The sequence below is a fragment of the Pituophis catenifer genome, unplaced genomic scaffold (genome assembly GCF_029215685.1).
Source record: "Pituophis catenifer annectens isolate HBS135680 unplaced genomic scaffold, rPitCat1.0.hap2 SCAF_1, whole genome shotgun sequence".
NCBI lineage: Eukaryota > Metazoa > Chordata > Lepidosauria > Squamata > Colubridae > Pituophis > Pituophis catenifer.
The window spans coordinates 222,784,777-222,811,871 of NW_027256881.1; the positions used below are offsets into that span (position 1 = coordinate 222,784,777).

Here is a 27,095-nt window from a genome sequence, read left to right on the forward strand (position 1 = left end):
AAGTGAAATTTATGAGTACAATTAATAAGAAAATTATAGTTTCCTATTGTTGTTCACTTACAGACAGAATCTTGCCAGACTAAAGCTATTATCTGCATAATTATAGATATACTCTGTGAATTGCTAGGGAGGGGCCACTTTAGCCCTTTTCCTGTCTACCAGACTTTTTAAGCTCCTTTGACTCTTCGCCCTCTGAAAAGCAGCCTCTCCAGACATTCCACCACATAATCCGATAAAATATTTTAAAAGGAGACAGCTCAGGAGGGTAAAGAACATTTACCATCAAAGTAGCAGTGAAAAGAATCTAAAAGCCAAGCTGAATAGTCCACAAAATCATATGGTAAAGGTTGCATTGCTTGATGCAACATGTAATAGATCTGCAGATAAAATATTCAATGTCAGAATATAGTTCCTATATCCGACTTCTTAGGCACGGTCCATATGTATGGATTTTATCTCCCAGAATTCCCCATCCAGCCTGATTATTGGTGAGAATTTGGAAGCTGAACTCCACATGCCTGTAGGGCCATTGAGGTTGGAGAAGAACATGCTTTGTGCAGTGTTCTCTGCATCTGGAGATAAACCTGGTTAAAAAAGATTAGTTGGGACATTTCTGATTTAGTGTACCATTTTCATGTTGTGTATTTAAATAGCCCATCTACAGCATAATGTAATACATTCTACCAACATGATTCCTCTGATTATTCAGTTCAATTTCTGATGCAGGGGTCCCCAACCCCTAATCCTTATTTATTTATTTGTTTGTTTGTTTTAATTTGTATACCGCCCTTCTCCAAAGACTCAGGGCGGTGAACAGCCAGAATAAAACAGAACATACAAAATTTAAAAACAGTTTAAAAATAATTAAATATTTTTGGCCACAAATTAAAACAACCCAATTAAAATCAATTAAATTTAACCTTGGACCTATACTGTGCTGCAACATACTAGAAACCAGGCCACACAAAGAAGCCAAGTCCCATCTGCAGGATCAGGCAGCACATGAAACCACCCCCCCTCCGGTCCGTGGAAAAACCTTTCTTCACGGAACCAGTCCCCAGTGCCCAAAAGGTTGGCGGCCACTGTTCTGAAGTATATAAATACAGGCACCAAAATATTATTTTGATAAAGGTCATACCAACAGATTTCAGTCTATGTTCATACATAATACAGAGTGTTCATAATTTCCTATATGTGCAAAAAAAGAGTTTTTTTTAGTACAATGAATATAAAATACTTTAATTGAAATTATTCTCTCTTTTTCCTGATTTATAGTAAATATTTTCCTGCTATAGAGACAGAATATGCAGAACCCATTACCAGAATAAGCCAATTATTTCCGCAAAAAGAAGCTCTTTTTCCTGATGCTAGAAAGAGAGCAGTATTAACATGATGTAAACTGAATTTTTATTTGTTTTGAAGCATTTGCCCACTCCTGAGGGTCAAAGGGATTATGAAAATCCCGGGGCCATTCAAAGAATTACAGGATATTTGAAATTGTTTCTTTAATATACATATCTCATCAAAGCAGACTATAAGATAAAGTGGAACACTGTAAAATTTTATGAAATCATATGAAGGAGTTAAGGCAAGAGTATGGGGACAAAATAATTTATATGATTAAAATGAAATTGTAAAAAGGTGCTACATTGATGGAACACTGTAATCCTTTCCTATGCTCTATAACCGTGATGGCAAATCATGGCACGCATGTCCAAAGTGGCATGTGAAGCCATGTCACCCAGCACATGTGGCCTTGCCTGTTTGTCTTCCAGGTTTCTGGCGCACATGTGTGTGTGATGATCAGCTGTCCTTTGCATGCATAGCAGTGCCAAAAAACGGTGTGCGCATTCATGCTGGCAGGCTGATTGTCAGTTGCACATGCGCACCAGAACCTGGAAGTTTGGCTTTTCCGGAGCGTGTTCGCGTGGCAGTGCCGAAAACGGGCCTGCGCATGTGTGCCAGCCAGCTGATTGTCAGCCGCACATGCATCAGCCAGCTGACTGTGGACCGCACATGCGTGCTAGAACCCAGCTTTTCCAGAGGACAGCCCCAAGAGCATGCACACGCACGTGTGCCATTTCCTTGCGACCTTTTTGGCACTCTGTGCCAAAAAGATTCACCATCATTGCTCTATAACTTCAGGAAGAAAGTACAAGTTACCCTAATTTTTGGCAAATTGGTTTGATAAAGGGTGGGCTAATATAGACATGTTTGAAAACAGCATCCATACATTTCTGAAGTCACGACTTGCCCTTCCAAAGGGTTACATCAAAGCATAAGCCAGTTTCTGTAAAGCAGTTATGAATAGCTTCAATTAGAATAAGCAGCATGTGGAGTGAGCTATTTAAATATACAATGGCAATCAGGGTGATTTGTGCTTAAGGAGGAAAATGTAACTTGGTTTAGGCAACTAATTAAATTAATGAGATCCCCAAATATATTTTAAAGCCAGTTTGCCTTTTTAATAACATATTAATCTATAGATGTAATACTGCATTATGGTAATAGAAAGTGTTTCTGAATAACCCTTACTCTACATATTGCTATATAATATTTAGTGACTTTGAATTCTTAACGGCTACCGAAATTTAATTTCACACTATAGCTGTTTTATTAATGGGGACATTGCTAAAAGGTTCCTAAGAGTTCAGCTGATATTTTAATTCAGAAGGCCTATTCCAACAACCACAATCCATATGCCGGATTGTGATAAGAATGCAACAAGTAAAATGTGGAAACAATAGATCATTCAGCAATGTGGGTTATGCAAAGTTGTGATTGTATCAGAATTTTTTTAAAAAATCTATTTCGTCATTGCACTTTTGTCTGTGCATATTCTGAATGTGTTTAACTCTCATGACTAAATGAGTTGACTTCTAGAGAGTGCTGAAAATATTACCTGAACATTTTGCAGAAATTATTTTTAATAAATCCTGGGCAATTTTATTTATTTATCATATTTACATACCACCCATCTCATTGTCAGAACAATTCTGGGCACCAGATAACCAGAAAAAAGAAAATGTCATACAGTACTATATTCAAAAGGAAGAAAAAGGAAGACTTAACACTGTAGAACAATCAATCTTATGAGGATTTTGGAGTGTTCCACAGATAAAGAGTTTTATCTATAAGTGCCTTGAAAGTAGTTCAAGAATTATCAGAAGTTAGAATGGATCTGTCAAGAATCTTAACATTATGGGCTTTTGCAATAGATAGGAAATCAGGGAGAACAATTAAACGTGCATTATGGAATTCTGTATATTACATAATTTTATCACACAATCAGAAACCAAATCGTAATTTGGCTTATTTACAAAATAAACATCAAACAGGTGTATTGAGTGGAGGGGGTACCCCAAAAATCACACCTAGTTGCCTACTTGATAATAATTAGAATGCCAATTGATATTCTGTGTATTTATTCAGAAAACTGAAATCAGTTGTACTCATTTGTGAGCTGTAGAAAAAAAACTTTGGCATTCTGCAAATATTTTCTACTTTTACTATTATTTGGATCAATAGTAAACGTGGTACTATGTGGTACTAATGGAATTATCTGTACATTTTCAAAATGAACCTGTGAAACTCATCAAAGATGTCTCTTAAATCCTCTTATTTTAATTTGATATGAGAACAATTGGTCTGCTTTATTAGACAAGTGGAGAACATTTTGAGTACAACAGTAGCTGAAACAACAGAAACTGTGATTAAATGTTAATGATATATGTCTCATTGATGTTTATGCATTTTCTATATTTATGTATTTTCTATATCAAATTTGTTGAATCTGTTACTGATCTGATTGAGGGGTGTATATATTTCATAAATATAAATAATGTATGAATTAATTAGGAGTAAATTATACAATTCCCATGGAAGCTAATATTTCTATGAAAATTTGTAATAATTAGGATTTCAACTGTTGCTTGAATGCTTTTAAATATCTAGAAAGAATTATTTCATAGGAAAATGTTACATGATTAAAAGTTCTACTGAAATACGAGAAAAAATAAAAGCAATACAATTAATATTATTTCAAGGTTGTTCTGTTTATTTAGAGGTTACCTTATATAAATAAATTTATTTTAAGCATATTGATACTTTAAAAAAGTTTTTATAAATAAAAAAATGTTTTCATAAAGAACCTCAACTAGATTTTCTTAATTATTTTTATCTTTAGGCACATATCACTTTTTCAATGGAACACAATTTATTGTGAAAAAAGTATTATGGTCAAAATCAGAGAGTTACGTGATTCCTTCAACCCTTATTACATAACAAGCTCCCTGCTATAATCCAGTTTTGAAAACTGCCCCAAACAAGCTGAGATTACTTTAAATCAAAATCTTGTCAAGATTTTTTAAAAAATAAAAATTGAGTTTAAATAGAAATTTGGGGTTGTGTAAAATTGCAAAATGGTAGTTTTTTCAATTAAAACATTTCTTAATTTCACCATTTACTTCAGATGCATTAGCACAATTTTAAAACCTCAAATTGCTAGCATAATTGAACAAAAATTGTAGACTTAACAGCTTTAAGTCTACAGTATTTTTTTGTAAAAAAAAAAAAGAATTAATGAATATTGTTATCCAGTGGATACTGTTTGCAGGTATCCACTGGAATAATTAGCTGGAATATCACATATCAATGAATGATTGGCTAAGAACTAAAATAATATCTTAAAATGAAACTAATTCAACAAAAGATTTTTTTCATCTTTCCTGACATCCCTCCACCCCCAGAATGGTTGAAAAGTCAGCTATCACCAATGGTGGGTTTCAAAATTTTTTACTACTGGTTCTGTGGGTGTGGCTTGGTGGGTGTGGGTTGGTGGGCGTGGCAGGGGAAGGATACTGTAAAATCTCCATTCCCATCCCACTCCAGGGGAGGCAGAGAATAGATGGGAGCGGGACCAGTCAGAATTTTTACTACCAGTTCTCTAAACTACTCAAAATTTCCGCTACCGGTTCTCCAGAACTGGTCAGAACCTGGTGAAACCCACCTCTGGCTATCACCCTCACTTTATTGGCAATATAAAATGTGTGAGTAGTCGCTTACTTAAATAATATGTACTTGTCTTACTGCCTATTTTGGTTTACATTTATTAATATTGCATTCCAAAATTTTTAGTAAAGATGTTAATGTACTGATTTACATTCTTGGATCACCAGTCTGTAGCTTCTTCCTGTTTATGCTCACAACTAAAAAAAACGTAATAAAACCAATTAAACATTTAAAAAAACCAAAAATGGGAACATGATGAAGTGAAGGCCTGGGCAAACAGAAGCCAGGTTTCCGTGCAGTGGGCGCCGTCCCCTGGTTTTGATTTTTGTTTTTCTTTTCCTTTTCTCCCTTTATTTTTGAATATGAAAGCAATAAAAATGAAAACTTCAGTACATAATGATTCATTTTTTTGAATGGGAAAATAAGCATTTAATTGACTAAGTAATCAGAGAAGGTATTCAAGTCATATTTGACATTTTCATTAGAAGATGGTTATTAAGTTACACAAACAGAAATCACATGTGTACAACTTTAAACTAGTTGAGTATTAAGTTTTAATTTAATGATCACATTATCAAGGCCCGCAGGCCGAATCCAGCCAATAGAGTACTTATATCTGGCCCATGGGGCTGCCCTGGAGACAGTGAAGCACTGGCCCGCGGTGCCTCTGCCAGTGAAAATGGAGCTTGGGAGGGCTGCATGTGCCCCCTGAAAGCTTCATTTTTGCTGGCAGAGGGTTGCAGGAGGCTGTCACAGCCGAGAACGGAGCTTGGGAGCCCGTTTTTGTTGGCAGAGCGCTCAGGCCACCATAGGAGCTGACATGAGTGATGTTGAGCTGGCCATGCTCACCCTGGCCACACACACACACACCCCGAGGTCAGACACAACCCTGATGCGGCCCTCAATGAAATCAAGTTTTACACCCCTGCTATATTATACTGTATATCTGGTAAGAATTTCATTGGATAGCAGTATTCTCAAAGACAGATTTTTTAAAATTTTATATAACAAGAAGCTACTGTAAAATGATCAATTTGATCTTTTGCTGGTCAAGCATTTGGTGGATTCCTTCATCTCCTTTAATTGGTTCCCCATATCCTACCCTCTTATATTAAATCTATCTCATGTATCTCCTTAGAGAAAACCTGTTATATACTCACCATGGAATTCATAGCAAAATGGTTATGTTGGGTCTGTAAATCAAGGGCATGTTGATAGCTCACTCCAATTTCAGTGTGACTCTGCAGGAACAACTCTTTGTTATGGCTGATCCAATCAAACATCTGAAAAAGAAGAAAAACCCCTATTATGTTCAGAAATGCAGAAAGAGGCATGGAAGAAGAGTCTTTTGTCCTTTAATGTAGAACTGTAACTGAGATTAAATTTGAGAGGCATCATTTAAATAAACACAATAAAGTGTAATTGAATTAATTGGTCTGTGTTATACTACTGCCATCCATGTAGTCTTCATTCATTCATGCTTAATATGGCTGCTACAAAAATCATTATCTCCAAAAGATAAATGAACGTTCAAGAACAAATATATGAAGATATATGTCTACAGAGATTCTCAGTCATCCAGGTCATTGTTGTCCCAAAGGTGCTTTTCAAGAGGCAACTGGACTTTCTGGTTTTTCTTTGAAGATGTTTCGCTTCTCATCCAAGAAGCTTCTTCAACAATTCTTCAGACCTGAAGCTGAAGAAGCTTCTTGGATGAGAAGTGAAATGTCTTCAAAGAAAAACCAGAAAGTCCAGTTGCCTCTTGAAAAAGTATCTTTGGGACGTATGAAGATATACTTTACACTTTGTCAATTGATTTAATGTTTGTCCATAAAACTTTAGCAGGATATATTAAACTAGGAGAGAATGTTTCAGAACTGGCTGGGGGTGAAAGGAAATTTAGCAGATAAGACAAAAGAGATAGAGATGGGAGGGGGGAGATGTTTGAGTACATTTCATATTGCAAATGATCCTTATACCTATGGCGCTTGGGGCTCTGAAAATCTGCCGTATCATACTCTCCAGCAACGCAGCCAAATTTTCTATTCATAATTTCAATCCTATAATTGCTTTTACTGTACTAGTTATTCCACATGTGAGAAGAAAACAGGCCAATGGAGTTTAATTACAAATTAAATTGCTGTAATACATAAAAGAACAAGCAGGATTCTTGTTTTCTTGATCTTCTCAATCCATTCGGTCTAAATGTAGCGGTAGCTCTTAATTAGGATAGTTTTACATGAAATTCAATTAATACAAAAGAGAGAGCACATAATAATAAGGTTTTTTTTTTAAAAAAATCAATGGCTAAGAGCCATAGTGATTATCTGCACTACAAAAAGAAGAATGGAGAGATATATATTACTATTATTATCAGTTGCTGAGAAATATGAGTTCCATTATTCCAATCGTACTCCAGTCACACCCCAGATTACTTTTTCCAGCAATCCAAGATGCCATGTTTCATATTTGGAATATGAACCAATTATCAGGTGATTAACGACAGGGGTGAAATCTAAAATTTGTTACTACCGGTTCTGTGGGTGTGGCTTGGTGGTGGTGGGTAATGTGACTGGGTGGGCATGGCCAACTTTTTTTTTTTAACTTTTAAAAGCATTTTTTCTACAACCTTAAGAGGTTGCAGAAAAAAATGCTTTTAGAAGCCTCTGACGATCAGGCAACTCAGCTGGGATTGCCAGAGGCTTTTAAAGGCATTTTTTTCCCTACAACCTCTTCAGCTGAAGAGATTGTAGAAAAATGCTTTTAGAAGCCTCTGACGATCCCAGCTGAGCCGCGCGATCATCAGAGGCTTTTTCTTAACTTTTAAAAGCATTTTTTTGGCCGAAGAGGTTGTAGAAAAAATACTTTTAAAAGTTAAAAAACCAGCCTCTGATGATCGCACGGCTCAGGTGGGCATGGGGGGGTGGAGGTATTTTTGCTACCTGTTCTCCGAACCACCCGCCGCCATTGCTACCGGATCAGGCGATCCGGTACAAACCAGGAGCATTTCACCCCTGGTTAACGAGCTCTATCCACAGTAACCTGGACTTTATGTTTTAGTACAGCAAGCAAAACCAAATGGTAGTTGTGAAGTTTGAGCCATGACACTCATACTTTTTTTACAGAGCTCTAATCACTCATGGAAAACTAATGCCTTCTGCTCTATAACACCTGTCCACTGACCCACAATGCAGAATAGGCAAGATGACAAAAAACAGCAACACTTTATCTTCACATGGTAGCTTGTTTGAAGCAAGAAATTGAAAAAAGTGTAGTAAATGGTACACGTTATAAGACTCAGGTAAACCTCTAGTATTTTTGAAGCAAACAGGACACTAAGCTACTTTGCCATAGAGCTGTGATGGCAAACCTATGGCACAAGTGCCTGAAGTGGCACATGGAACCATGTCGCCTGGCACGCACAGCGTCGCCCATTCCTCTTCCGGGTTTCTGGCGCGCATGCGCGCACAATGATCAGCTGGCTTTTGTGTGTGTGGCAGTGCCAGAAACTGGAAGAGCTGGTCTTCCGTTTTCCTGTGTGATCATGAGCGCCGGCCAGCTGATTGTTGCGCACATGCACACCAGAAACTCGGAAGACTAGCTGGCTGGTGCACATGTGCATGCCGGAAACCACAAGTTGATTTTTGGGTGCAAGCATGAGCCCTGGGCACCTCCTCTTCCAGGTTGTGACCCAGATCAGTGTGTGTGTGTGCATGCATGCAAAGTGCGCTCACTTTTCGGCACTTGGTGCCGAAAAGGTTCGCCATCACTGCCATAGAGATTACTACTGAGGAAGTTAGGTCAAAAACTAGAGTGGCTTTTTCTAAGTTCTGGCTGGTCTTGAATGTTTTAATCTTTTTTTTTTCCCTTGAAAAAGCAGAACTGATTCTTTCAATACAGCTAAATCTTGAAGAATCTTTCATGATTTGCCTTAGCACTCTCTTGGCTTTTTCTCCTTTGCAGTTCCTCATTAAGAGGGGACGTGCAGTTTAAATATAAAATACCTGATGCATAAGAGCAGCATTGGTAAAAAGAAATCCAAAGAAAGGAAGGGCCACACATCAACCACAGATTTTGATCTCTGCTTTAGGAACCAAAAACAATTTAGCTTATTAAATATCTTACATGCTGGACTTGAACATTCTCCCCCCAAAAATTCTGTTTTTATTTCCGATAAGCCGCCTTGAGTCACCATGAGCAAGTAGATGTCAATATAAATTTTCCAAATAAATAAATAAACCAAACTATACCCATTTATGGAGGCAACCACCATTTGGCAACAAGCCCTTAAAAAAAACCCTAGACTTAGCATGTTTCTTGAAGGCAATTTATCTGGGATAAACCTGAAATTAAGCAATTAAAAAGCACCAAAGTATTGTTGCCAAGGGACTGTGAAATGTTTTCTTTATCCATCATTATATACCCCTTTTCTGGGGGAACAAAGTGCATGGCTCTTCATGGACAATTGCAAAACTACATGGACACAGTTAGTTGCTTTGTATGTCTCCCGCCATCAGTCTAAATTTACTTGGAAAATATTGTCAGCAAGCTAAACTACCTTTTTCATATATTAGTCAGTATCATCATGCTTGACTATTATTACTATTAATATTTTGCCAAAACTGTGCAAACCCAATGGAATTAATAACATGCTTAGAATACTTCGTAGTTTTCCTCTCTGGATAGATTCATCATTCACTATAAAAAAAGTTAAAAGCACATGATCTTTCACATTTCTTCGTAAAGTTTCTGTTGAAAGACTTACTGTGTCTTGTCATAGTATTGGCATACTATGTGTATGCCTGCACACGTACACACCAATACAAACCCACAACTGTATTCTACTACACAAAATGATCAAGGGAAGCAAACCATTTTGGTAAAATGCGGTTACTTAAGAATTATCACAATCAGAATATGACAAAGAATAAAGTGGAGATAGATGCTAGAATTCAGGAGTTGGGTTATTTAATGAACGAAAAACATTATGGGGTGCTGAAGGGAGACGCACAGTGATTGGAAAAAATGAATCAATGAATTCAACAACAACTCTGGAAAATTCATGGGGTGGAGAAAAAGATTTCTATAATGAACATCTGACTATCACATTGAAAAAATATCTTATTTTCAATGTTCTTTATGCCTTGTTGAAATTCAAATCTCAGTTAATAGGAAATTTGTGCAGGTACACAAATTGACACATCTTTCCTAGTTGCTAAAGTGTCTCCTGTAGCTGCATATATTCCCCCAAGAAATGTAAGGCCATTAATCTTTTATAATTCTCTGGTGATTTAGTTGAATATCATAAATTCTTTCACAGATAAATGACTTTTAAAGATAATTATCTTTCTAGCTCATTATCTCGTGTGTTTTCTGCTTGAAAAGTAGGGACACAGAATTGTTAAGTGCTCCAAAATTGCATTCAATTTATTGAATTCTTCTTTCTGAAGGAATCAGAAATCGTATGCAGGATTCCTCTATGCAATATTTTGCTAAATATATAAACTAGAAATCTGAGCTAGATCTCTATACATGTATTTTAATTTCTCAACTGATATTAAAATGAAGACCTAATAATTCACCCCTAATAATTAATTAGAATTCTTTTGCAATTCTAGTTTTTTGGTTTAGTGTGATTCAGTGGTGGGTTACAAATTTTTTAACAACTGGTTCTCTGCCCTAATGACTGGCTGGGTGGACATAGCTGGGTGGGCATGTGACTGGGTGGGTGTGGCCAACTCAACATGGGGTGGCGAGGTGGGGCAAGGTGGGGCAGCGCAGGCTGGCCAATACTGCAGAGACAGGGCGATTTCTTACATACCATTCCAAGCCCCTTCCTCCCCGCCTTTGGGCTGACAAAATAAACGCCCATCTAAAGATCGCAACTGCCTGCTGAGCCTGCCTGGCGCATGCTGAGAAAATGAGGCTAGAGGGAAAAAAGAGAAGGGCTGATGGAAACGCCCCATTTTCCGCCTCCATTGAGCTGTCTGCGCCATGCTGGATCGTAATGGTGAGGTGGGGGGAAAAAGCAAAAAGCCCACTCGGTCCATAAGTACTCACCAGCACGACAGAGAATCTCTCTTCCAGCTCACTGATTCAGGCATTGGGAGCTGGAGGAGTAGATTGTGTGCCAGGACTTGCTGCTGCTCCAAGCCCAGCTCTGGCTGCAACATCCAACCCCCCAAAATTTTCCGTGGGGAGGAAAGGAGCACTGAAGCCACCAGTGGGCTTGTTAAGGCATGCACATTGCAACGCGCTGTCGCTAAGCTCCCTGGGTTCCTTGCAAGGAAGGGAGTCTGATTGTGAGGGTGGAAGAAAGGGAATCTGATTGTGAAGGTGGGCTTTCCTATGCCCCCCTATGCCCCATTTTTGTTAGCAGAGGCACCGTGGGCCTTTCCAGGCCGGTCCCATGGGCCAGATCTAAGCACCCCATGGACCAGATGCGGCGTTTGACACCCCCCGATCTAGATCATCCTACCAATGGCAAAAATTTGTAAGTACATTCTAAATTCATATGTTGATGAAAATATCATCTTAAACAGTCAAATCCTTAGAAGGAAGTTTACAAGATTTACAAAGGAGGTAATACTCATTCAGACATTTACTTTTATACCTACTGATGAATTAATTAAGGTGCACAATTCCATCAAGGATACTGCAGCATAGTAATAAATTTATGTGGGGGCATGTCAGCCATGTCCTCAATTATTATCCTGTAGAACACTCTGCAACAGACATCCTATTTATTACTATCGAAGCAGCTTTTCATACAGTATTCACATCAGTATTCACATCACATTTTTCTAAAGAAAAACCCTTTAGATCTTTTGCTCCAAAATAAGCTTCAGAAAATAGAGAAGGCTCCCAATGGCAATACTCTTTGACATACATACATAGATACATGCATGTAATATTAATGATTTTTTTATTATAATAGTAAAATCTAATTCCAAAATCTTATTGTAACTTTCAATATTCCAATTTTATCTGGTCCCTTATTCTGCTTATAATTTTGACTGTTGATTGTTTGTCATACATTCCCCATTCTGTCACTCTGTTGAGTTTCTCTTGGCCAGTGTGTATCAGGCACAAAAGATCAGGGCCACATGTGAAGGTCCAGTTAAGCTGATTTATTGGTACTCGTGCATATGCACAAAAATATTCTCAACTTACAATAGACTTCAAGGGAGTGGGTAGGTGGACTTAGTTCGCTTGTGGCACCGTAGAGGTTCTAGGCTGATTCTTCTTTTAATTCCACCTTCAGGTTCGTTCACTCTTTCCCCTACAGCGTGGCACTTTAGATACACTTATATTCTGCTTTTTTTTCCTATTCCTCTCATTAGATTCTGAAGATAGGGTCTTTCTGGGTAAGTTTCAAACCACACAATGTGATGATTAGTAGGAATCCACAAAAGCAATCATCTACTGTGTCTGTCTGTGCTTGTTTACATGCTGGCATAAACAAAATGAAGGAAAAAATACCAGAAAAGCACAATTACTAAGATTACCTAAATGAAACAAAATGAAATGGAGAGAGAGAAGAATGTATCTCCATCAGAGGTTTTACCTTTCAGGGCAGCTACCAGCATGCAAAGGCACTGTTCTGACCCAGCTCCCCAAACATGACCAATCCTCTGAAGTTAATTCAAAGATTTCTTTATTAGGAATGCCAGCAGCTCTGGCCAAAAGTTTATCTCTCACAGCAGGCTAACAAATCCGTCTGGCTAGAAGATAAATAGTTGTCTGCCACATCTATTCATCTCCATCCCCTGCCTTTTATCCCCAGAGCTAGGGTGGGGCTTCACTAGCAGGTGGCTCTTCTGTCCCAAGGATCGGCCCACAGATTTCCACTGCTCTCCTCTGCCTTCTGTGCATTCATGCGTCAGGCACAGGACCCAGTTGTTCCTCCTCTTCTTCATCAGCCACCTCCAGACCTGAGAGATGTTGACTCTCCTTCTGAGAGCTGACGGACGGCCCAGTCTCGCCTCTGTCTCTCTGTCTCTGTCTCTGTCTGACAGCTCCATTCCCTCTTCTCCTTCAGAGCTCTCAGGTTGCCTTGATGTTGATCCGAACTCCCACGCCTCCTCCTCATCTGATTCAGTTGCTGGAGGGGCCAGCAGCCGACCAGCCACAACAGGCACATTTTGTATACATATAGAATGTTTTATAGACTTATTTCTCTTGGTTTATGCCTGCAGTTTTCAGATTTGAATCGTCACATCTGCACTGGTGCCTGATCTGAATTTCAAATTCCTCTTTTGCAACGATTTGAATTCAGAATTTGAACTTCGCTTCAATCTGTGGGCATAACAATGAGGCCAGCCTGAAAGGCTTCCAGAAAATTTAAGGTTTAATTCTGCACAGCATCCTGTGTGTGTGTGTGTTTGTTCTGAAAAGCAAGAGGCATTCATTTATGATTTCTGAATTCCATAAAACTGCTGCAACATCTCCAAATTATAATAATGAAAAAAATACATGAAATCTTGTGAAGTACAATAGAACAGAAGATCTGTCTAAAGATTTAGTGCTCAAATGCTTAGTAAGCCATTTCTAATACTTGTAGAGAAAAGAATACAATTTTGCATGCTAAATATTAACTGCTGGCTCACAGATGTTTTAAAGATGTTTCACCACGTAGCATTCTAAATCAGCCTTATAGGGTGTTCACATTTCTCATTGCTATAGAGAAATTGTAGGATGAGATTCCAAAACTCTTTTCTAAACAGGAGATATATGTCTTTTCCATTAATATTTTGTCCATTATCTCTGGTTATCCTTACTCTATACTCTTTTTCCATAGTGAGTGGGAAACATTTAGACTTATACAATATTGTAAAACTAACACAAAAGCTCTAAGATTTTGGACTTTTGCAGAAAGTTATTGAACAAAGGCCAAAGATAAAAAGAAAATGAAAAATGGCACTTTTAAATTGTGCATTGAAACATTGAAAAGATAGATATTTTTTTAGTTTTGCACGAGCCTTTTACTTTATCTGCCAGGCTAAAGTGCACACACACACACCCACCTATGTTGAAACAACATTCAGATTCACAAACTAGATAGCAATGTGTCGGCTTAGCATATTGTGCAATTATACAATGTGATTAATAGCTTAGTATATCATGCAAACCTGAGTAGTTGAATTAATTCAATGAACCATGATTCCTTAAACAATGGATAAGCAGAGCTCGTAAACATAACTATCTCCCTATTATTTGGTTCCTGGCTGCTGTTCTATATTGTATCTGCTCTCCTGATACTTGATGGGGGAGAAAGTATGTGAACAGACAGAAGTTAACTAGAGATGAAAAGAAACACCAGATGTTATAATTTTATCCGGATTACAAATCACCCTACTCACACTAAATGAACAAAATGATTATAAGGATAAGGAAGCCAAGTCTAATGGACAATTCAATTCAATAATCTTATACATAGTGAGTCAAAACTCCATTGAATGCCATGAGACCTACTTCCAGGTTAGCAGTCAGAGATTTTGTTCATTTCTCCCTTCAACAAGAATTTTTTAAAAAGGACCATCTGGTAGGATCAGACTCACAGACTGTTTAACATAGACCAAGTTCTTTACAGATGGCTGGAGGATGGAAAGTCATTGCTCATAATACTAACAATACCCAGAGCACTAGGATTGCAATTTGGATGGATGTTCAGGAAAACAGCAGCATCCAAGGCTCCTACAGTGTGAAAGATCTGGAGTTCATTTTGGCATACATTTCTACCAAACACAATGTTTTGATTTTGCAATCCAGTTAGCACTCGGCTCTGCAGGTGCTACAAACAAATTGGATTGTTTTTAGGAGCCCATTCACCGGGAGATCAGAAATATGGGTCTTGCTGCCTCTTCAAATGAGTCACCAATGTCTACAGCTGAAGCGGGACATTTTTCAGCTGCTGTGGCCAAAACATTTACACTGGGGAACACTGCAGTTTTCCTAAAGGACCCCAAAGAACCAAGACTGTGCTGTTCTCCTTTTACAGTAACTGAATTATATTGGGAAAATGGAGTAAAGAGATTTGTATTATGAACTTGCCTTCCATGATTATCTAGCTTTTTGTTGAGTATTTCCAAAACAGCATAGCATGTTTTGGAAAGCATACTTTTTCTAATGTGACAGACTGACCCAAACTGCAATATATTTTTTTTCAGGACAGGGAAGACCTCCAAACAATAAGTGCTAGGAACAGCTATGGTACTGTGCAGAACCATCAAATTCCCAGGCCTCTGGTAGAAGACCTGACATTGAGAAACATACAGTGGTGAAATCCAAATTGTTTTACTACCGGTTCTGTGGGCGTGGCTTGGTGGGCATGGTGTGGCTTGGTGGGCACAGCTTAGTGGGCGTGGCAGGGGAAGGATACTGCAAAATCTCCATTCCCACTGCACTCCAGGGGAAGGATATGGCAAAATCCCCATTCCCTCCCTACTCTGGGGCCAGCCAGAGGTGGTATTTGCCGGTTCTCCAAACTACTCAAAAGTTCCGCTACCGGTTCTCCAGAACCTGTCAGAACCTGCTGGATTTCACCCCTGGGAACATACATACCACCCATAGGAGCAAGACGAGAATAAGGTATAGTATGATATATAGATAATTGATGATATATGATATATATCCCCAGTATTTCTAGTTTATCTAAATTGTCATTTAATTTCTTTGCTTTCATTCATCCTAGGCATGAATGCGTTCAGGACTTGTATAGTGTCTCTCCATAGGCAGAAAGAGAATTGGATATCAGTTGCAAATCAGTTGCAGAACTATTATCTATCTAGGAAGTATGAAATCCAGTGTATGTGGTTTAGGAAAAATAAAAGAATTGCATTTGCTGTAGCTATTCCCCAGCAGAAATAACCCACTAGGATGGCCAAAACTGTTTCTATCTATTTGCAGAGTGAATGGAATACTTATTCTGCTTTTTGAGATCACTTTGATGCAAATAGGAAACGTGTTCCATTACATTCCATGTAAACCATTACAACTGATAAGCAGCAATTTGTCAGCTTTCTTGCCTGAGTCCCAATATTTCAATTTCTTCAAAGAAAATTCCTCCTGTTTAGCATAGAAAACAACTAGTTTTTCCTTAGCACACATACAAGCTTTTAAAGGTTTTTTTTTTTTCCTGTAGGGTTCTTTGCATATCAAAACATTTTCTTCAATCATGATATCCATCTGCTGGTAACCAAAATTTCTATGTTTTCTCTGTATAGCTGCATAAATCACAATCAAGCTCCCTAGCCTTGCAAGACTAGCTGAATTATTTATTTATTTATTTATTTATTTATTTATTTATTTATTTATTTATTTATTTAATGTATTTATATGCCGCCCTTCTTCAGAAGAACTCAGAGCGGCGAACACAAGTTAAAAATATGTACAACAAAATCCCATTTTAAACCAAATTAACTAATAAATAATAAAACCCAGAATCAGAATCAGCCTATTTGCTTGAACAGCCAAGTCTTCAAAAAAAATTACCACTGACTTCAAAAAAAATTATAACATTTGTTGCTTAATATACAATAGATAAAAAAAATATCATCCAGTAATATAGAAGTATTAAAATACCATCCATCATTGACTAACTTAACATTTTAAATTAAAAGATTAATGTGATCAGAGCATGATCTGATAAGCATATAATTAATCTTGGAGTCTATAACCTGATCGATTAGAAAAGAGTATTTCATTTTAAAAAATGTCCAGGCATAGCAAGTAAACATATAATCCCTGGTGATCGGATTATGTTTATACCAAATATTTTTCAAATTAAATTCCTGCATAAAATATAATGCATATTCAAAATCTGATCATTTTTGGTTGGGTACTCTGACCCATATCAAAATCAAAACCAAGATGAAAAATTCCACCAAAACCTTTGAAATGATATTGAATTTTGAAAATAAATCTGAAACATTTCTGATATAAAGAGCTCTGCCAGTTGACTTGGGGCCTCAATGGGAGTGCTTCATGTTGGGGGTGGGGGTTGACAGACATAACAGATCCCACCCCCCCTTCTGCTTATCTTACTTTCCCCCCTCCCATTTTTTAGTTAGGGTTGAATATTTATCTGTTTATATTATTTAATTCATATTGTTTTATAAAATTTTATGTTTTTGATATTGTAAACTGTTACCCTGTGGTAAGATGGCAGTCAGATAGATGATAAATACCCTGTTTTCCCCAAAATAAGACATCCCTGATAATAAGCTCAATCGGGCTTTGGAGCGCATGGCAATAAGGCCAAGCACTTATTTCAGGGTTCAAAAAAATATAAGACAAGGTCTTATTTTCGGGGAAACATAGATAGGTAGGTAGGTAGGTAGGTAGGTAGATAAGATAGGTAGGTAGGTAGATAGATAGATAGATAGATAGATAGATAGATAGATAGACAGATAGACGATAGACAGACAGACAGACAGACAGACAGACAGACAGACAGACAGACAGACAGATATGGGATCATAAACATTACCCAAATACTCAAATACTCAGATATTACTTAAATATTTTTAATAATAAAATAATAAAATTTAAATCTAATAAAATAAAATATAAAATAAAATGTAATAGAATAAAATAATAATAAAATAAAATCTAATAATAGTAAAATAAAATTAAATTAAAATTATTTAATCTAATAATAATAAAAATTCAATATCCAAATATTCTTGAAGTACTTTAAAGTTAATTTCAGTATTAATAGTTTTATTGTTTTGCTTGCTAATTTTAAAAAGAAACATTACTTGAAGAAACACTGTGGTTGGGAGCAGTGCTTAAGATTTTTTTTTTCTGCCTCTCCACTTTGTTTCTTCACTAAAATCCCTTCTTGCCAAACCTTTAGCTTTTTTAAAAGAATGTACATATGTGGTTTAGTATCTCAACACTAATTCCAATAGCTTTCTAAGACTTGATTCTTAAGATTGGAAAGACTGAATCCTGCATAATTTTTTTCTGTTACACTAGTGTTCTAAAACTAGACATAGATATCTTGAAAAAGTTATTTTTTTTTTACCAATGTCATGCCAGCCTTTCTAACAGAGGTGCCCACTAATAAAATTGTACCAGTTTACCAACTGCCACATTCAGCAATCATACAAAGTTACAGTGGTGGTGAAAAAATAACTTAATGCAAATGCCTGCATTCACGACCTGATCGTAATGATAGTCACTATGTGTTGTCCTATGCTTGACTGGTTGGTAGCTTTCCCCTGTGCCCAAAGCAGAGAGATTGCAGAGGAAGGGATTACAAGAGATTATGTAGGTACCCAGTGAGAAATAGACATGAAATGGGCACACTATGCAAACAGCCAATGTATTAACTTGGTTCCCTCCCCCTCCAAGTGGAGAAATTGCTTAACCAAGCAAGTGGAGGAGGGAGGGGGGGGGGTAAACCCAAGCAATTCCTTCAAATAATTCCTCTTGTGCCTGACCTGTTTTTTTCCCTCCCCCCACTTCCCACAGAGCAGAAAGATTGGAGACAAATGGATTACAAGATAGTAAGCAGGCATCCAATGGGGAATTGTCTGTGAAGTGAACCCATGGCTCCCATCTCCCAGCCCTCATTTCTTTCCATGTTTATTAGGTGCCTGCTTACTCTCTTATAATCCCTTCCTCTCCAATGGATATAAATAAAAATTAATTCTCTTGTGACAATTCCAAATGGTAAAGGAGAGCACAGCTGAGGTCATGTGATTTTCACTTAGAGATTGCTTCGCTTAACAACAGAGCTGCCAGTCCCAATTGTGGTTGCCAAAAATGAGGATTACCCTGTTACATTTGTCCCAATATAAGCCAGAGTTTCAGAGCTAATGTTCTATGGCTTTGGTTCTATGACGTGCAGATCTATGTGTAAAACCATAACTTTTAAAAAAAGAAGTATAGTCTATGCTCTGAGTTGTGTGTCAAATTCATTCTGCCTTAATTTTGGTGAAGATCAGTATCTAATCTGCTGGCTGAAACATTGGCTAAAACCATATATCTTGGTGCTGTTTCTTTGGCTGATTCAATTTTTTCTGATGAGTTGCTTCCCCGGTGGAATAAAAGTATAGCCTCAGATTTGATTGATTGTGGCCCCTCAGCCCAAGCCCCAATAACACCTGAGAAAGAGGTTAAGAAAGTCCTGAAGTGAGGGATTTAAAACTTCTTACTACTGTAATGCGTATCTGCCTAGCAGACTATTCTTTATACCTCTCTCCCCAGCTTTCTTCCTGTCGCACATATTTGTAGTTATGTGTGTACAAACCTCTCCCTTCATATGCATTTTTGTGAGCAATGCACATAAGTGCATTTTATATTTTACTCCATGAGTTTTGAACAATTCTGAACAATGCTTTAATGCATATTGTTTCCAAATACATATGTTTTATGCTAGTTTTTCCTTCACTAAACATATTTGATACCCATTTTTCAATCGGTGAGCCGCATCACTAAGTCTGAAAGCATGGATTTGTGCTGTGTTTTTCACAGAGGTTTAGGAAGTATAAATATAATAAGTTCTTACTCTGGTTAAAAATTTCTCATGCACTTCTACACTCAGTTTTATGAAATACTACATTATGCTTGGGTTTTTTGCTATAAGAACTTCAGGATTATGGTTTATAAATACATTATTATTCTGTTCTTTTTTTCAAGGATCTCAAGATGGCATACATCCTTCCTATACCTCTGCCATATATTCAGACACTGTTCCATTAGAATGTCTCTGATGTTATCTGCTCCTGAGTGTGTAACTAATCCAAGGTCCAGAAATAATCTTCGCATATATGATGATTTAAACTGAATTTTCCTGATTACAATCCAACACTTATAATGAGGACTGATAACATGCTGTTCTCAACATGACATCTGTTTTTACTCATTTTTGTTGTATAAGTCTGTAATTCTCTCTATTGACTACCCTAGGTATTTATTATAATTGGGTATTCATTGCCATAGGAGAGGCATTTTGATTCAGATGTACTGAGATAGCAGTACTGACATGGGATTACTCACTTAGGGAAAAAAAGAATCAAAAAGAAGAAACAGCATGAACACCAGCACAAAGTATTTCCAAAGTATTTCTGCAGGCAGTACATAGGCGGATAAATATCTTCTGTCCTTACTGTATTTATTCCACTATAATATGAAATATCCACCCTTGCCTTCCCTGGCCAATAAACATAATCATAAACAATTTATTTGTATTCTCAATAACATCCCTTGTTTTCTGAAATTAAGCAGCCTGAGGATTGCAGTACTGATTGTCTATTAGATATTGATCTAATAGACAAATACTGATATTGTTGTTCACTTATTTCCTTTCCCTGCAGAGACATAGTCAAGTCTGTCAATCATCTCTTTCTTTCTCTTTCTCTTTCTCTTTCTCTTTCTCTTTCTCTTTCTCTGTCTCTCTCTCTCTTTCTCTCTCTCTCTTTCTCTTAAATCAAGAAGTAACATGAACAACATATGTCAGAGGTTTTCATCCTAAAAGTTAAATTTTACATAATTAGGCGGTCCTGTTTTGAGCATGCATACACATAGTCCTCGATTTACAATCGCAATTGAGCCCTACATTTCTCTTGCTAAGTGAGACAGTTAAGTGAATTTTGCCCCATTTTACAACCTTTCTTGCCACAATTATTAAGTGAATCACTGCAGTTGTTAAGTTAGTAACTACCGGTAACATGATTCTTAAGTGAATCTGGCTTCCCCATTTACTTTGCTTGTCAGAAGGTCACAAAGGGGGGGTAACATGATCCTGGGACACTGCAACCATCATAACTATGAACAAATTGTCACGCATCCTAATTGACCATGGGGATGCTGCAACGGTCGTAAATGTGAAAAACGGTCATAAGTCACTTTTTCAGTGCCATTTTAACTTCGAACGGTGACTAAATGAATTGCTGTAAGTCGAGGACTACCTGCAATATGTGACAGCTTCCTGCGGGTCAGACAATATACCCCAGATGACAAGCCAAACTGAATCATACTTTTAGAGGTGAACGCCTAGAACAGTGATGGCGACCCTTTTCGGCACTGAGTGCCCAAACCAGAATGCACCGGAGACCCGGAAACTCGAAGAGTTGGCTGCCTGGTCTTCTGGTTTCTGGCATGTGCATGCGCACCAGCCAGCTGGGTTTTGTGCACCCTGGAGCCCTGAAACCCGAAGACAGCTGGCTGGTGCGCATGTGCATACACCTGGTCTTTGGATTTCCGGTGCGCCGTCATGCGTGAAGATCAGCAGGCCAGCATGCATGTGCATGCCGGAAACCAGAAGACCAGGTGGCCGGAGTTTCCAGGGCTCCGACATGCACGAACATCAGTTGGCCGGCACGCATGAGTGTGCCAAAAACCAGAACAGCAGCTGGCGACAGCATATGTGCCCACAGAGAAGGCTCTGCGTGCCACCTCTGGCATGTGTGCCATAGATTCACCATCCTGGGCCTAGACAATGAAAGGCCCTTTGTAATTGAACTGCATATACATATTACATATTTCACACACCCACACTTGAGTTCCACTCCCTACCTCTGTGATCTAGCGCAGTGGTCCCCAGCCCCCGGGCCGTGACCCACTACTAGGCCACAGCCTGTTTGGAAACGGGCTGCACAGGTAGCGGGCAAGTGCATCAGCGCAAAGCTCCCTTTGCGCAAGCGGCGTGTGCATGTTGCTTGCACAAATACGTGTGTGCCTGCCCCTTATAGGGTCTTCTCCCCCTGCCGAAGCCAAAAAGATTGAGGACTGCTGATCTATGGGATGTTTCTTCTCTGTCCTATTTAGGATGTTTTGCCAAACCATCTGATGCCACTTAGCTTTTAATCATGTTTAAAGAAATTCACAGGTACATCTTACTGACATCTAACTTCAAGGTTTAATCAAAATCAATTTGGCGAGCAACCTCTTTGCTAGGAAAACAAACTATTACTATGGAGGGTCGCAGGTGGCATAAAATAAATAAAACAACTTTAGCAAAAATGGAAAGGCTCAAGTACTATGGCATTTTAAAAATAATGATTACTGCTAAAGGAGAAAAAAGAATGATCTAGGTCAAATAGTTATTTTGCCTCAAGTTGCATTTTGACATATTAAAGTGTGGAAATGAAAAAAAAAGTGACATCATCTTCTGCTTGAATCGGAAACTTCTCTTATGAACAGATTTAATAATGCCCATGAATTGCAGAGTCATTCCACACTGAAGTCTAGAAAAACCAGAAGAACTAAAGAAAATTTAAGGAATTAAATTACTTACTGAACAAAAAATGCTAACAGTTTGCTGTTGTTTTTAACATATACTTTAAAAATCTGTCCAAATATGGTTCAGTGAACGGCATAAAATAATCCATCCAGTATTATGTACCCTGATTAGAACAGGACAATTGCCCAGTTCTGGTAACCTGAAGGATTAACTTCCCTGACACTCAAGATAGAACACATATTTAAACAACTATACTATTCATCACTTAGATAAGGCTGATGTCCATAGTTCTTACAAAAACACCATTGCCTCTAAGTGTGCCATAAAGAATGGGATGATGCAAATTGGAGTAGGCAGGGCCAACATGTTCAACCCACTTTTCGGTGAGGAGTGATCAATATTTTTTCAATTTAAATAAAGTACGGGTTCTAAGCCTACTGAAGATTTAGTGCACCTATTTTGCTTTTTGGTTAAGTAAATAACCCATCAGAAATCACACTGGTGAATTACATAACCACGATTTAGGAGTGGCCCTGAAGAATATAAAAATGAGGGTAGACACAGAATTGGAGCATCCACAGGAGGAGGGCTCTGGTCACGTAGTTCTTTTTTTTTTTTTACGTCCCCCTGTGGACATCTCTCACACCATATAGACTGCAGATTATTCATCCTTGATTTAGAAAGTGAATTTACAATGTTTAGATTCAGCTGTTGCCACATGTACTCAACCAAGCAGTTTGTGATACCCGTGGGGCTGTTTCTCAGAATGCATATTATTATTCTTTCTTTGGTTTTCCAAGTTTTCTTTTAACAACTTCTCCTGAGTGGAAATTGTTCCACGGTTCTGATTATGATGGACTTTTATTAACAGGTTTGGTGAAATGAAAAAAAAAAAAAGTAATTTGAGATGTGTCACATCAGCTCAGAATTACTGAATAAAGATCACTTTTTGTCAGAAAAATAACAAATGAGTAAGTTTTGGCTCTAATGCTTCTTTCTATTCCAACAATTAGTTCAGTGATTTTTCTTTACAAGTAACTCAAGGTTGATATCCCTGATTAATCTTTCATCTTAGTAAAACGGACAAAAAGATTTGGCTACAACATTCTTATTGCCATTTGATTTCACAGTAATAGCCAAGAAGAAAAAAGGCTGCATCTTACCTTTTCTGCATCTTGTTCAAAAAGTCGAAGTTGAAAACACTGATCTAGTTTCAGTTTACGGACATGCCACATCTGATGCAAGTGCTGTCGTGTTGAATGCAGCTTATCTAAAAGGCTGGTAATCTTTGGCACGAGACTTTGGAAATCTGCACTGCCAGGAATGCAGTTCCTACCAGAGAAACCATCACTGCATCTTATGCATTGTAATAATCGTTGACCTTCACGGTCCAATTCTTCCACTGGAGCTTTGATTACTTTCTTCTTGAGCTGGGTATGTTCATCTATTAGTCTTCTTGAACCCTCCACATCCACTGGAAATTCCTTCCTAGCCAGCATTTCCTGAAGGTCCTCCAGCCTGGATAATAAATGGATGGCACTATTGAAAAATTCTTCCAAGGAAACTCTCAACTCTATCCATTCATCATGATTGTAATCCAGAGTTCCTTCAAACTCTTCTGTTAGTTGGGAGGGATCAACCAGTTTTGTTAAACCTTCAACGGAGACCATGCTTGTCTAAGGAGTTAAAAAAAGAGTGTGATTTAGTTTTTAAGTAATTATATAGAAATCCTGTAACAATTAAGGATATCATTAACTATTCATCAGACATTTTGTTATCATTACCAGAAAGACCAGTTCCCTCTTGAAAAAGCACCTTTGGGACAACCACGACCTGGATGACTGAGAATCTCCATAGATACTCATCAGACAGTATAGATGGAGAAGATGCAAGCAGGAAAAATGCTTAACAGCCACATAAGAATACTCGCTATTCCAATATGGCTGTGAATTGTCTTGGCTCTCACAACCACAGGGGAAAAGAAATGGATATTGTGAGAAAGAGAACTCACGATGATTGTGGTGGCATCATCAGTGTTACTAGAAATCAGCAAGAAATGGAGCATTGCTTCTGTCCTGCATAAATTGCTTTGGGATGAATCCTATGCCCACAACTAAAATTATGAAAGTACATTTTCACCTCTGCATCAACATACACATTCAGGATCCCTTCACAATGGGTTATAATTTGAAAAACTTGGATAACTGGAAAACTAATTTGAAAAACTGGATAACTGGAAAAGGGCTACACAGCCCTTTTCACAAAATCCACACACTAGATACTACTTGTTATGAAAGCTGTGCATATATCTATACGTATATAAATTTTCAGCAGGAGTGTTCACCCTAAAGGTTTAAAACTTCGTGCAGCCTCCTAAACTTTTGATACAGCTCAAAGAGTCTCTCCAAAGATTGTCACCACTTTTGTTCTCATATTCTCATTTTGAGAACAAAAGCAGGAGGAATAGCCAAATGATTAAGTATGTATTATCTACTAGTGTTTGTTATTGGTTTTTTTTTAAAAAAAAATTCTTAGGGCTAAAGGATTATATGTTATTTTGTGTTTAAAGGGAGGTTGATGAATAATCTGTAGAAGGGGAGTTAAGGGGTCTAGGGAGTTTTAATGTCTTGCATTAATTTAGCATATTTTAGCGTATGCTTGGTAAAATCTATACCCTGTTTTTCTTCTGGGAAGTCGGGGGAGGGGGGAGGGACGGGGAGGTTGCACAAATGTCTAATTGATTTGCTTGATTTGTTTGAATTTTTTTAAAAAAACAATAAAAAAATTTTGTTCAAAGATTGTCACCACTTGTCATTTTAATTGACAGAAGGAAAAATGATTACTCTACAGCATGTATAATAACATATTCATTGTGCTTAAACATTGTAAATTAATTTATGTCCCATCCCCCCATACATAGACACTTTTCAAAATACAGCCCTCAGTCTGCCACTTAAAGCAAACAATGGTTCTTGTCCTCCAAAAATGATGTTTTAGAGGATATATTTAGAGATTATCCAGCCCCTTTTCAGTCAAACTATTTTAGCTTGGAGAAATATTAAGAATGCTCTGGTTGTCTTGGGGGATGACTTATGCTGCAAAGTAGATGCAATTTAGGATTACTGTTTTATAATGGCTCTAGTCCTTACTGTCATGCTGTATCTAGAAAGTATCCTTGTTTCCTGCAAGATTGCATTTTTGCCTCCCATGCTGTTCAGCATCTACAATATATGAAACTGAAATTGGGGGAATTCAATAAAAACTTTATCTCTCAATCATACTACACCCTATTACCCAACTTCAAAAGGCAATCACTATCTTGCACATTGCTTAAATTTGATAAAGTCCTAGATGAGGAAGAATGCACTGAGATTAAATCCAGTCCAAAATGATTAGTTTTTGATAAATAAGAAATTAGACTTTGAGATGGAGATTTAGACTGCTTTGGCTGGTTTGTTATCCCCATGAAAGGAATGGTTTCCAGTTTGAAAATAGCCCTTGACCCTCATCTGTCATTGAATTCATGATGCCTGTGACATGGTGCACATTTATGCAGTTATGACTACTACATCAATCACAGTATAACATCATCCATTTTTGAGATGGTCAGACTTGGCAACAGTTATCCATGCCTTGGTTACATTTCATCTTGATCTTTGCATTGCACTCTAGACAGTGTGATCTATGCTGGGCTACCTTGAAGAGTTTGCAGAAATTGGAACTAATACAAAATGTGTCAGCTAGAATGCTATACAGAACAAAATATATGAATTATATGATGCCTCCACTGAAAGAATTACACTTACAGCCAGTGATTTAGTGGGTACAATTTGGAGTGTTATTTTCATCCCTTAAGGCCTTGAAGAGTTTAGGATTTCACAATATCAGGAGCCGTGGTGGTTTAGTGGTTAGAATGCAGTATTGCAGGCAGACTCACAGCCAGGAGTTCAATCCTGACCAGCTCAAGGTTGACTCAGTCTTCCATCCTTCCAAGGTTAATAAAATCCAAGGTCATATTGTTAGGGGCAATATGCTGACCCTGTAAACTGGTTAGAGAGTGCTGTAAAGCACTATGTGCTATGTGTCTAAGTGCTATTGCTATTGGTAAACTGGAATTCATAGCTTCTAAAACACTGAATATAACTCTTGCCTTTGATTCTTAAGTCTTCTGGTACGAATACTCTCTTAACTGGATAACTGATAAAACACTGAAGACTCCCAACTTGAAATAGATAGTTATTAAACAGACATCTCATTATTCTTCTCCCACTGGAATCTTCTTATTTCTCAGTTCTTGAGTAGGGAGTCCATTCCATTGTCTATAGTCTATAGTCAGTTGTCCATAGCTCTAGATATTTCCAGTTCTTTCTTTGTTGGAATACTTTTTTTAAAATTAGCTTACATTGATACATCTGCCAGGTACCTTTTCTAGTAGCGATATTAGATAGTTTTTTCTTTCTCTCTTTAACCATTTTATTTCCCAGATTTTTCAAGTTCTTGTGCTCTGGGTTTCCTTACCATAAATTCTTATTGTTGATATTTTTTTTAGCTTAGGTGGTATATAACTGATTATTTTATCCAGACTATGCAAAACTTTAATAGGATGTTTCACTTCAACAATGCCTTAAGCAAAGATTCTTCAAAGTTGCTTCTTGAAGCAGTGCAATGCCTCAGGTCTAAAGAGTGAAATGTCAACCAATTTTGAAATTGTAGCACTATGATGATTTTTGTTCATATCCTACCTAGGACATAAGCAACACAGCACAAATACATTTTCTGCTTCATTGGAAAAATTAGTGTTTGTTTGTTTATTTATATCTATTGGCCGCCCAATTCCAATAAACTCTGGACAGCATACAAAACTCGAGAGGGGAAGCCCATGAAAACAGCT

At 37.6% G+C, this 27,095-nt stretch overlaps 1 protein-coding gene across 1 annotated transcript in view; it reads right to left on the reverse strand.

Annotated features, from left to right (window-relative positions):
- Positions 1-27,095, reverse strand: part of KALRN (kalirin RhoGEF kinase) — a 537,699-nt gene that overhangs the window by 229,989 nt on the left and 280,615 nt on the right. Inside the window, exons 5-6 of the mRNA XM_070949954.1 lie at positions 23,368-23,880; positions 6,171-6,293 (exon numbers count right to left, since the gene is read on the reverse strand). Coding sequence (XP_070806055.1) covers positions 6,171-6,293; positions 23,368-23,880 — 636 coding nt within the window. The remainder of the gene's footprint in view (positions 1-6,170; positions 6,294-23,367; positions 23,881-27,095) is intronic.